We start from the raw sequence: 12,521 nt of genomic DNA on the forward strand, positions 1-12,521 counted from the left end.
GCCCGCCGAGAACTCTGAAACCGAAACCCCAGATTCTTGGACCTTCCAAATCCCCCGCTCACCCGATGCCTCCGGGAGGGAAACTGAGGCCAGAGAGCCTCTGGGCGCTTGAGGACTCTCGGTTTCGTTCGCGCGCAGGCCCTGGTCTTTCCTTCTCCCGCCAGTCCCCGAGGTGACGGCGACGGCCAGAGATCGGGCAAGAGCGTCCGGGGTTTCCGCAGCAGGTACCGCCCCCCGCCCCCTGGCACCGTCTGAGCTGGCCCGGAGCCGCCGACCTTCCCCAAGGTGCCCGCAGGCATCTCCCGGGCGATGTTGGTGCAGAGCGGAGGCGCGCGGGAGGCGCAGGCTGGCTGAGGCCCAGCCCGGCGGCACCGCGAGGCCCTGACCTTGGGCAAGTTCCGGGGCTCCCCAGGGGTCGGAGCCGCGGACCCTCAGGCCCAGCCCCTCCTGGTCAACACGGGATACCATGCTGCTGGCAGGTCTTGGGGTTTCCAGATCCCAACCTGGGCTCTCTCCAGGGAGACAGGTTCACCCTGCTCTCAAAGGCAGTCCCCAGGGACGCGAGGCAAAGATGCAGAAACACTAATGAACAACAAGTGCATGTGCGATTTTAAAACTCATCTCACTAGCCATCATACCAAATCGTGCAAATTAAGACAACAATGATTCTACCTCCCCCGACCCCAACACATCCCAGATTGGCAAAAATGTAAAAGGCTGACACCAGCCAGTGCTGGCTATGAGTTGGAATGCAGGGAGACAAGCGTCCACACGCTTCCCGTAAATGAATCGCTGCATCCTTTTTGGAAAGTAATTTGGCAGTATGTGTTAACATTTTAGATGTGTGAACTCCATGGCCCGGCATTCCCACTTCTAGGAATCCAGTCTACAGAAACGAGTCTCAGTTCTCTCTACAAACAGACCAAGATACATGGGAAAAGCAAACAGGCCTGGTACAACTCAATGCCCATACCTCAGGAACAGACCAAGGGTAGGTGGGCATCACCCTGCTGAGGAATATTATGCAGTTGTTAAGAAGAGGGGAGTGGAGGCTGCACGGTAGCTCATGCCTGTAATTCCAGCACTTTGGGAGGCCAAGATTGGAGGATCGCTTGAGCCCAGGAGTTTGAGACCAACCTGGGCAATATAGTGAGACTTCGTCTCTACAAAAGAAATAAAAAATTAGCCGGGCATTGTGACACGCACCTGTAGTCCCTGCTACTCAGGAGGCAGAGGTGGGAAAATCACCTGAGCACAGGAGGTTGAGGCTGCGGTGAGCCATGATCGTTCCACTGCACTCCAGCCCAGGTAACAGAGTGAGACACCAACTCAAAAAAAAAGAGAGAGAGAGAAGTGAAGCTTGTGAGGTTAGTGGCAATCAAGACCTCTCACACACTGAATTCAGCAAGCAATGGGGCAATCCTTATCTGTGTGTATACGTGACAGTCTCACTAGTGATTGGTGGGGACACAGCGGGCAGCAAGGTGCACACAGCGCCCGCTGCTGGAGGAGGGCTGGCCATGAGCCAGCAGCCCAGTGAACCAGACAGCATCAGGAACCACATGCTGCTGAGGTGGGGGAGCAGTGCACAGAACAGAGGAAGTCCAGGCTTGGGGAATCCTAATAGGTACCTCTGAGGAGAGGGTACTGGAGCCAAGACCCAAAGGGCCAGGGAAGCCTGCCCGTTTTGCCTGTGTGAGCATCAGTGGGTGTGGGGCCCCCGCCCACTGTCCTGTCCCCACAGTTACTGCAGAGAGGACACAGTCCTCTTCCCTCCTTCACCTTGGCATGCTTCAACCTGTTCCAAGTCAGCATTTTTTTTAGGCTAATGAAACAAACTAGTGTAAAAAGGCAAAAGGCCTGTCTGGGCTGGCCAGACACCAGCTGTCCCCAAAGCCTGGAATTCCTGCACTCTCTGCCCCCTGCGGCCCCTTCCCCCACGTTTAGAAATATCCGCAGCTGCCCACCCCATTCCTACCCCCAAAGGCCCAAAGGGCTCAAGTTTCCATTTCTAGAAAGGAGAGCTGCTGCCCCTGGAAGCTGACTTGGCTTCCCAAGGTAGGGGGTGGGGAAGAGGTGGGGGAGACAAGGACACTCAGGGCTTCCTCATTGTCTTCAGCTTCTGCAGTTTCTCAGAAGGCCACCCCTTGCCTCCCCACCCTCCTGACTGAGAGCCTGGCCTGCTTCCCCAGGGTTCCCCAGGGTTCCCCAGGGGAAAGGATCCCCTCCCTCCACAGGTGAGGTTGGATTGCAGAGGAGAGGCCCTAGGACAGGGCTGCCCACCACAAGCACCTGCTCAGGGTCGGGTACAGGAAAAGTCTCCTGCCTAGGCCTCTGGCAATCCTCAGCCTTCCAGGATGGGTATTTTTGTCCCCATTTTGCATAAGGAAGATCATTTTCTTTTCATTTTGTTGAAACGGGGCTCTTGTGATATTGCCCAGGCTGGTTTCAAAGTGCAGATAGATCCGCAGTTGGGTGGTGGAGGTGTGCCATCAGAGGTCTGGTGATCCCCCCCCAGAATGCCTGGCCCTGTGCTTGCCTGACCACCCATGGAGTGCAGGCCAACAGTGAAGGATGGTCAGGCTGCTGTGACAGGGGCAGGTGGGGGAAGGGTAGGGGGCTCCAAGGCCTTCAGACCCAAATGTCAGGGTGAGACCCCCCACACCAGGCAGAAGCAAGGGAACAGGGGAGGGGCCATGAAGGTGCTAACCTCCCCCTTCTGCTGCCCTGTCTGCAGACCATCCGCTTTCCCCAGAGCCTGCAGGAGCCAGTTTGGCGGCATCCCAGCAAGAAACTGTGACATCATTGGGCCAGTTTACGGTCTAGGTTCCTCAGAAATCACAATAGCCACTGGGCCTGGAGGGGAGGCTCAATGGAAGTCCGGGCCTTTTATCCTCAGAGTATGGCTCAGCTCAGTGGGGGCAGGTGCAGGGGTAGGGAGGGATAGGCCGAGCGGTAGGGCCAGGCTCCAGCAGGGCAGTGGGGGTTATACTCAGAGTCCACAAGTGCAATCGGAGCAGCATTGCTTCATCCTGCCTCTGAGCTCCACAAAACCAAAGGGGAAGTGGGCTGGGGTCAGGAAAAGAGCAGGGGCTGACCTGGGGTCACAGCACAGGGGGGTAGGAGGCCATGCTGCTCAGAGAGGAGGGGACCCTGGTCACCCTGTCCCTGCCAGGGGTGCAGACAGAGTGGCCCCTCCAGTGGGAATCCTTGGCTTCTCCATTTCCTCCAAAACCTCCTTTTTGCCAAATCAGTCATTGGTTTTCTGAAGTCAGGCTTACTGGCCTTTTTAAAAATTAATTATTTTAGAAACGGAGGTGTTGCTATGTTGTCCAGGCTGGACTTGAACTCTTGGGCACAAATGATCCTCCCACCTCAGCCTCTCCAGTAGCTTGGACTACAGGTGTAGGACAACACGCCCGGCTTCACAAATGTACTGGCTTTAAATCCTAATCCTACTTTGATCTTGCTGGCTGTGTGACATTAAGCAGGTTACTTAGCCTCTCTGACTCTCAGTTTCCCTAGCGGCAACGTGGTCCCTCCCTCATAGGACTGTGGGGAGGATTCAAAGAGGTGAAACTTGCCGGGCTCGGTGGCTCAGCCTGTAATCCCGCACCTTTGGGAGGCTGAGGTGAGTGGATTGACTGAGCCCGCGGGTTCGAGACCCGCCTGGGCAGTGAGACCTCATCTCTACAATAAACCAAAAAATTAGCTGGGCGTAGTAGTGCACACCTGTAGTTCCGGCTACTCGGAAGGCTGAGGCGGAAGGATCACCGGATCCCAGCAGGTCGAGGCTGCAGTGGCCGGGAGCGGCCACTGCACTCCAGTCTGGGTGACAGAGTGAGACTCCAATTCAAAAAAAAAAAAGAGGTGAAACTTGGCTGGGCATATACAGCATCAGCTCTTGTTAGAGGAGGCCTGATATACAAGCTCTGCCCTGGGAAAGGGGCTAACCCTGGGCAATAACTGGTTCTGCTCTAGGACTCAGCTGAGGGCTGTGGCAGGCTCAGATGGAGCAGATGGGCAGCGCTGGGAGGCCTTCCTGGGAGGGGAGATGCTGGAGGAGCTGGGCCAGCCAGTAATAGACAGAGAAGCAAGTAGGAAGTCAGAACCGAGGAAAACCACCGCCGAATCACTGAGCACTAATTTAGGCTCTTAGCAGGCACCCAGCCTTGACCCCACAGCTGGGAGGCTGGGGAGCAGGAACCCCCAGGAGAAGCAGAAAGTTGAAATCCCCCCAGAGAGCAATTAGGGGGTGACTCAGGCGGGTGCATCATTAAGGGAGGGGAGCAGCCAGTAGGAAACAAGGCTGGTGAGCCACAGACCAGGCTGGGCTGTCTCCAGGTTAAGAGCAGAAGACAAGGAGGCCATGAGGCAGCCATCCAGGTGGCTGGTGGCCAGAGTGGTGACCCAGAAGGACATGAGCCCACAGGGAGTGGAAGGCCAGCCAAGGCAGGGACATGGAGGGGGCTGAGGTTGGCTCCGAAGGGACCCATGGAAGGACCACAGACACCCAGGCCTAGCCTGGTCTCAGAGCAGGGAGAGTTGAGAGTGCCCCAAGGCTGCCAATGACCCCCATTTTACCAGGCTGCAGTAGTCTGGGCCTGGGAGTGTGGCCTAGGGTGATTGCTAGCTGGCCTGGGTTCAGGTCCACGCTAAACCCCAGGCTGGGGGGTGGGGTCTTTATTCCTCTCCAGTACCCAGGGCTAACAGCACAAGTCCTGATCATGGAGCCTAGGGCTGGAGGGACAACCCATGTCCACTGTTCCCCTCCCCTGCATACACATTCCAGAGGAACTGGCTCTGAATCAGCCCCTCTGAGACGGAACATCACTCCTGCTTCCCTTTTCTGCCCCCGCCCTCCAGCTGCCTCTCACCCAGTCCCCTGAGCAGGCTCCTGGCCTTGTTCCCACCAGACCCAGAGTGGGCCCGGTTCATCCAGCTCTCTGCCTTGGGTCCCAGGAGAGGACACAAGACCCCTTTTCCCTCCTGGCAGCAGCTCTGCACTCGGGAGAACGTGCCCCTGTAGGGGAGGCAGGGCCGGGGCCTCAGGCCACTTCTGCAGATTTTTCCAAAGGCCTGTCTCCTACGCCTCCGGGGAAACCTAGCCAAAGCCTTTCGGGGCGGCCCTGTGACCCGCGATTCCATTTTTTGGAATTAATCTTGGGGCCCAGGCAGGGTGTTCCCAGAGCAGTCTGCAGTGTCGAAATGTCCACGGCCAATATCCTGGTAGAGGACTGGGCAGCTATCCAACGGCCAGCATCCCGTGGACGCCCGGGCTGCGAAGAGGGCGGGTGACAGGGCGGTGCCTGAGTCCCGCCCTTCACTGGGGTGTGTTTGGAGAAGACCTAAAGGCCCTCAGGATCATGGCAGCGAGGCCACGGCGGCCGATGGGTCGGAGCACTTTTGCTTTGTGCCGTCTTGCGATCTCTTCGGCAGGAGCACAGAGGATCGCACCAGCGGAGTCTTGCGAGGGAAGACCAGGCAACGTCCTCTGGAAGGCCCGGGAAGGGCAGCCCGGCGCCCCCAGGATGCCGCGCGCGGAGGGGCGGTGCTAGTGACGTCATCAGCAGGCGCGGAGCCGGAAGTGTGTGGCCGCCGCCGCACGTCGCCGAGCCACGTGTGGAGCCCTGGAGCGGGAGCGTCGGGGTGAGACTCCGCGGGGCCCATGATGGCAGCGCGTGGGTGAGGGTCGCCCTGCCAGGCGCAGCGTGCAGAGCCTAATCCCTCCAGCCTCTACCGGCCCGGCCGTGTCCCTCCTGGCCGCTGCACCGGCTGGGCCGCTGTTTGCGTTGATGGACCGCTCTGCGTCGCTAGCTCCTGCCTGGGGAGCCCTGATCACTCCTGCATCCTCCTGCTGCCTGCCTTGGGGGAGGTTGGGGGAGGAGGACCCACGAAATCAAGCCTGGCTCGGAGGTGGCCACTTGCCGCTCCTCCTCTGACGGGTCCCTCGCAAAGGCCGCTTTCTCGTCCCATACCATACCTGGGGGTGGGAACCAAGCACCTGAGAAGGGTGATGGGGGGTCGGGCCCTTTTTTTGTGCAAATGCTTGGGCCCGGCCTCAGTCTCTTCATCTCTGATTTGGATTAATTGTCCAGTCTACTGTCCTAGACCAAGAAGGGTTCCACATGCCCTGCCAGAGTGCAGTCCTGCCAGAGGGCAGTCCCACTGGGCTACTCTGTACACAGGTAGTAATAGGGGCCGACCTAGTCACAACCCCTCCCCCTCTACTCAAGACCTAGGTATCACAGCCTTCCATCCAGACCCTAGGTCCACATCTTCCCTCCCCCAACCAATTCATGCCTCCCACACACCCCTCCCTAGGTCCCTGGCACTAGCCAGATATTGACACTATGAGCTTCGTGGCATACGAGGAGTTAATCAAGGAGGGTGACACAGCCATCTTGTCGCTGGGCCATGGCGCCATGGTTGCAGTTCGTGTGCAGCGTGGGGCACAGACCCAGACCCGGCATGGCGTCCTGCGGCACTCAGTTGACCTCATTGGCCGCCCCTTTGGCTCCAAGGTGACATGCAGCAGAGGTGGCTGGGTGTATGTGCTGCACCCCACACCCGAGCTCTGGACGCTGAACCTGCCACACCGCACACAGATCCTCTACTCCACGGATATCGCCTTGCTCACCATGATGCTGGAGCTCCGGCCCGGCTCTGTAGTCTGTGAATCTGGTGAGTTCCTCAGGCTGCATCCATTTAACTCAGAAACTGACACTAAGGTGGAGGTCAGACCCCATGTCCCCACAGCCTCCAGCCTGTCCTTCCTGCAGACAGATGTGGCTACTCCATTTCTATTTTCACAGTGTCTTTCTGGGGTGCTGACAGCAGAGTGTGAGAGCTGGGGGAGGGAGGTCCCTTAGGAGGCTGCTGCTGGAATCTCAAGGAGAGGTGGTGGGAAATGACCTTGGGGTAGCCAGGGAGAAGCTGGTGCCCCAGGCAGGATCCTGCCTGCCTAGGTGGGGCAGGGGCAGGTTGTTACTTGGAGCTGGCCAAGGTGCTGACTGTCAACCCCTAGTCTCTGTGCTGCTGATGGGCAGTGTTATTCCTCGTGGAGGGAAGCCAGCGCTATTCCAAAGAACCTGTTGTAGGTGGGGAGTCTCCCCCATCCTCATCCATGGCCAGATCCTAATCTACCACGCATGAATGTGAGCACTGTTGTTGCTGAGCCCGAGGCTTAGGGTGTGGGTATGGACTCCCCCCACATATACTCAGATGCTGACACCACCTGGGGTGACAACTGGAGCTGATTGGCCCCTTGTCCAGATGCAGCTATATTTCTGGAAGCATGTTCCTGATGGGGTGGGGAGCTGGAGTCAGGGTCATGAAGAGTTCCTAGTACCACTGCCACTGATTTTTTGTTTTTGTTTTTGAGTTGGAGTGTCACTCCATCGCCCAGGCTGGAGTGCAGTGGCATGCATGCTCATGGCCACCCCATTGTCGACCTGCTGGGCTTCAGCGATCCTTCCACCTCAGCCTTCCAAATAGCCAGAACTACAGATGCGCACTACCACGCCCAGCTAATTTTTTATTTATTGTAGAGACAAGGTCTCACCAAGTTGCCCAGGCTGGTCTCAAACCCAAGGGCTCAAGCAATCCACTCACCTCGGCCCTCCCAAAATGCTGGGATTACGGGCTGAGCCACCAAGCCTGGCTGCCACTGATGTTTTGAGGACATCAGGCCATCACACCCCCTCTGGGATACCTGGGGGTAGCAGTGGAGAGCAGGACGCAGAGCTGGCCCCATCAGCGGCTTCCATGTGTCCTGTGTGGTGTGCTGGTCTCTCTTGGGCCTTCGTTCCCTTCATATGAAAGAGTTCAGTCAGTCAACTTGGTTGTCCTGGTTCCTGTGATGTGCCAGGTCCCCTCCCAGGAACCAAGAACAAGGCAGGTCTGACCCATGATTCCTCAGGGGAGGGGACAGACAATAAGCCTGGGTGATCACTGTGTGTTGATTACTGTGAAGCTTGTGAGACAGGAAACACATCTGAAGGGGACTCAGAGTAGGATCCATCTAGGTAGGGCAGGCAGGGAAGACCTCTCTGAGGAGGACACATTGAGCTGAAAATGATGAGGAGGTACCTACGAAGGGCTAAAGGACATTGCTACACCAGGGGAGAGCTGTGCAAAGGGCCTGAGGTGGGAGCATGTTGCCAAGGCAGGGATCAGTGAGGAGACCAGTGTAGCTAGAGTAGTGGGTGATGGCAGAGGAGCAGGAGATAAGGGTGAGAGGAAATGGGGGTTTATTTGGAGAACTCTCCCCTGAGCGGGAAGGGGAGCATAGCCAGGCTGTGTGGATGGGAGAGGTGCCATCTGATCAAGGCTGGAAAGAATGCTGCTGGCTGTGTGGAGACAGATTGAAGGTGGCCAGTGTGGCTGTCACAGAGTGCCAAGGGAAGGGTGGGTAGGTGTGGCGGGCAGGTGGGGAGAAGAGGTGACCCCTGGAGAAAGTCGAGAGGTGGCATGATGTGGATGGAGAACACGGGAGTGGCAGTGCCCCTGCGGGTCTGGCCCAAGCAGCAGGTGTCTGAAATGAAATGAAAATGAATGAAATGAAAGCTTGGGAATGAAAGCTTGGCAGGGAGCAGGCTTGGGCTTGGATGGCATCCAGCTTTGCACTTGTTAACACAAACGTTGCCTCGGTGTTGAAGGGGAGGTGGTGACTGTGCAGTAGATGCTACAGCAGGACTGGAAGGACATGGGGCCTGGAGTCATCATCAAGTGGGTAACACCTGAAGCTTGAGGGAGTGGTCACTGGGTGGGGGAAGGATGTAGGCTGTGGCCCAAATGCTACAGTAAGGAAACTGAGGAGGAAAGTAGGGACAGATGGTGTCAGGGAGGATGCCCTGGGCCCTGGAGTGTGACTGGGCTAGAGCAAGAGTTGTGCCTTGTGTGGTGGGGGTGAGTTTGGGCTGGCTTGTGGGGTGGGCTGACTTGAGTGGACCATGGAGCTCACAGGAAGAGATAGGGTGAGAAGATAGGCAGGGTGGGCCACTGTCAACAGGGATCAGCCACTTGTGGAAGACAACGGGGCTGAGATATGGGACAAGGCTTCTTGGTCCTCTGCACAGACTCACCGCAAGGCCTGGATCCAGTCGGGGTCCTCTCAGCCCACTGTGTCTGCATCGTGTTGGGACTGGGCAAGGCTGCACTGCCTGGCCAGTCCCCACACAGACATGGCTGGTCTCCCCATTAGCCCAAACACAGCCTCAGTGTCCCAAACCCAGGACTCTAGGTCGCCAGGACCAGACACCTCAGAGCAACACCCACTTGTAGCCCCGAGGTCTCCAGGGTGGGGTTTTTCTGGGGGCCATGGGCCCCGAACAGTCCCACCTGATGCCCATCCCCTCTCATCCCACCAGGCACTGGCAGTGGTTCCGTCTCCCATGCCATCATCCGCACCATTGCACCCACAGGCCACCTGTACACGGTGGAGTTCCACCAGCAGCGGGCAGAGAAGGCTCAGGAGGAGTTCCGGGAGCACCACGTAGGCCGCTGGGTGACCGTGCGCACCCAGGATGTATGCCGCAGTGGCTTCGGCGTGAGCCACGTGGCCGATGCCGTCTTCCTGGACATCCCCTCACCTTGGGAGGCTGTGGGCCATGCCTGGGATGCCCTCAAGGTGGAAGGTACATTGGGGGTTCTGGAAGGGATACAACTTGGAGGAGTCCAGCTGTGGGGCCGAGCTCCTGGGTCTGGCCTGGCTCCAGATTGTCTGGGGACTCAGAGAGGTCAGAAACCTCCAGGCCACACAGCAGCAGTGGCCAGGCAAGGGCCCCCCTTTGGCCTGAGCAGAAAGTGGATCATCACTCCTATCTTGGGGTATCGGGGTTGGGGAGGATGGACCCAGCTCCTTGGCTCTGCCCCATCCCCACCCCAGGATGGGGTGATGCCTGAGGCTCCTGGAGAATGTGGCAGCTCCGTTGAGAATGTGCAGAGAGGCCCAGGTCAGCAGCCCGCTGCCCCAGCCATCATCTTCTGCAGTCTCCCCTCCCCCTAGCTGTGCTGAGGAAGCTGGCCCCTTTTAGGGAAGACGCGGGGTGCGGAGGCGGAGCAGCCCATGAAGGTCGGCTCCAAGCCAGGAGGGCTGGCGAGGCCCAGGGTTTTTCCCTTTTCTGGAGAAGGAGCAACTCTGGCAGCCAGGACCTTCTCTCCTCCCAGCTGAGCTGCTGTGCAAGAGGGCAGGACAGGTGGGGCGGGGTGTCCTGGGAACGGCTGGGGTCCTTTGCCTGTTGGCTCTTGCTTGACTCTGGACTTCTTCATCCCTGGTCTCTGCTGAGGTGGCCTGGGGCTGGGGAAGGGGCAGCCACTGGAGTTCCCACGCCTCTACCCCTCCAGCTTTGTGCTGTACACCTGGGTTTCCCTTGCTCTGGGGATCCTGGTGGGCCCAGCCCCCAGTCCCAGGGAGGCCAAGACCAGGCAGAGTCCCACTCTCTGGCCTCCCCCTGCTGCTATGACTCCTTGCTCATGAATGGCCCTGTCCCATATTCCTGGGCTCTTTCCCCAGCTCTGCTTTTTCTCTGTCCAGAGGCTCTTGACTTATTCATGGTGTGGCGTCTCTGGAGGCTCGTCTGCCTGCCATGTGAGCCCTGGAGGGAGGTGTGTACTATGCTTGGCCCGGGTGACACGGGACACTGTCCTCTAGCTTGTGACAGGACATAACTGAGGGGACCAGGCCTCAGGGACACTTGAGGACTTGTGGGACCACACACCCCTTTCCCACAGCCTCCCACTGGCATGGGAACCTGGACTCCCACTCCCTCTGGGCCAGGCTGAGCAAAGCCCTCTGGCTGCCTGGTGGGAGGTGGCAGGGAGGGGTTGTCATGCTTCATCAGGCTCTGCTTAGAGTAGGCGCCTCCTGTTCCCAGGAACAGTGACAGCCTCTAATTTCCTGTGACAGCAGCAACCCCATCCCTAGGAACCCAGGCCCACGCGCCTGCCCTGTGCTGCTCCACTGTCAGAGTTGCTCCCAGCCCAGTACTCTCATGGCCGTGCCAGTGTGGCCTCACCCTGGACCGCCCTGCAGAAGGCAGGATAGTGGTGCTACCACAAGCCAAGTGAGAACAGGATGGCATAAGCCTGGCCTAGTGCCTAGCGCACTTGCAAGCTGGGTCCTTGTGTCCAAGCTGGGCGGTATGAGCCCCAGGAGGGACCTTGGCACCAGAGGGACCTTGCCCCATGGTGGGCCATCAGGTGAGGGCCAGCCCTCTGCCAGCTCCTCAGTCTTGCGGTCCCAGCTCTCCCTGGCATGAGGGCTTGGAGCTGTGTTCGGTCCAACTTAGGTTAGACCTCAGGGCAGGGAACCAGGGATGCCAGGGCCAGGTAGGTAAGCCTCTGGGGACTGTGCCGTCCCTCTGCCCACTGACGTCTGTGTCCTGCTGTCCCCACAGGTGGGCGCTTCTGCTCCTTCTCACCATGCATCGAGCAAGTGCAGCGCACGTGCCAGGCGTTGGCGGCCAACGGCTTCACAGAGCTCAGCACCCTGGAGGTGCTGCCACAGGTCTACAATGTGCGTACCGTCAGCCTGCCCTTGCCTGACTTGGGAGCCAGCAGAGGCCCCCCCACTGGCCCTGACGCCAGCTCCTTCCGCAGTGGCACACCCATGAAGGAGACAGTGGGCCATACTGGCTACCTGACCTTCGCCACCAAGACCCCAGGCTAGTGCTGCGCCCGGGAGCACGGAGAACTGGGAGCATCCGGGAGCTAGGAGCACAATAAGGCCAGGCAGGGAGGCCAGAGGCCTCCTTATATGGTCAGCGGACGCCTGCTGGGGCCTGCCTATAAAACAGATGATGGGCGGGGCTTGGGAGCCTCCTGGGTGGCCTGAGTGGGACGGAGGAGCAGTGTCAGGGCCTGGGCCTCGGCCACTCCTGTCCTGGGGAGGGAGGGTGTTGCCCCATCACTGCCAAGCTCCACGGCCATCCTGGCTGTTGTTTGTTGCCAACATGAAGTCTCCACTGCCACAGGCTCTCCTGGGTGCTAAAGCTGCGGGTGTGGGTGGGTTCTGAACCCCTTGCAGGTGGGCCCGAGCTGGAAGGATATGGAGGAGGGGGCTGGAGCCCTGTCCCCAAGACCACGCTGCATCTGACTCCTGGGCCCTCATGGCCCTGGCTGCCCCGGGGACTTGTGCTCATTGGATCCCTGGGCCAGGGCTCCAGCTGTGGGTGGTCCTGGACCTGGCTTGAAGCTGGGGTGGGGCTGACCCAAGAATCCTGCCCTGCCCAATGTGGAAGGGGACCAATCTGGCCTGGGACCAGGGGAGGTGACCCTGTTCTCTACCTCCAGATACTGCCCAGGCCTGTGTGTCCCCTCAGGTCCTGCCTACAAAAAAGCCCTTGGTATGGAGCAGCAGAACATATCACTTCCTTTGAGTGGCCCAGCGGTCCGTGCTGGAGCCAGGATGTGAACCCCAGCCTGTGAATCCAACCTACTCTGGCAATCCCCTGTGGCAACTCAGAGTCATGGAGAAGGCCCACCCACAGGGACAGGTATAGGGTAGTGGAGCTCACTGC

General features: G+C 58.9%; 1 protein-coding gene across 1 annotated transcript; it reads left to right on the forward strand.

Annotated features, from left to right (window-relative positions):
* Positions 1-6,322: 6,322 nt before the first annotated feature.
* Positions 6,323-11,972, forward strand: TRMT61A (tRNA methyltransferase 61A). The gene is made up of 3 exons (XM_008048016.2): positions 6,323-6,684; positions 9,372-9,638; positions 11,400-11,972. Exons 1-3 carry the CDS (start codon positions 6,354-6,356, stop codon positions 11,669-11,671), a joined length of 870 nt encoding a protein of 289 aa, XP_008046207.1. The 5' UTR covers positions 6,323-6,353; the 3' UTR covers positions 11,672-11,972.
* Positions 11,973-12,521: the final 549 nt, after the last annotated feature.

This window comes from Carlito syrichta, unplaced genomic scaffold (genome assembly GCF_000164805.1).
Source record: "Carlito syrichta isolate Samal-C Ts95f unplaced genomic scaffold, Tarsius_syrichta-2.0.1 Scaffold120463, whole genome shotgun sequence".
Lineage (NCBI taxonomy): Eukaryota > Metazoa > Chordata > Mammalia > Primates > Tarsiidae > Carlito > Carlito syrichta.

Bases quoted from the DNA above. Each gene is read 5' to 3' on its own strand.
- TRMT61A (XM_008048016.2), top strand. From the start codon at position 6,354: ATGAGCTTCGTGGCATACGAGGAGTTAATCAAGGAGGGTGACACAGCC. The intron at 6,685-9,371 runs GTGAGTTCCTCA...TCATCCCACCAG, and splicing joins CTCTGTAGTCTGTGAATCTG to GCACTGGCAGTGGTTCCGTC. The intron at 9,639-11,399 runs GTACATTGGGGG...CTGTCCCCACAG, and splicing joins GGATGCCCTCAAGGTGGAAG to GTGGGCGCTTCTGCTCCTTC.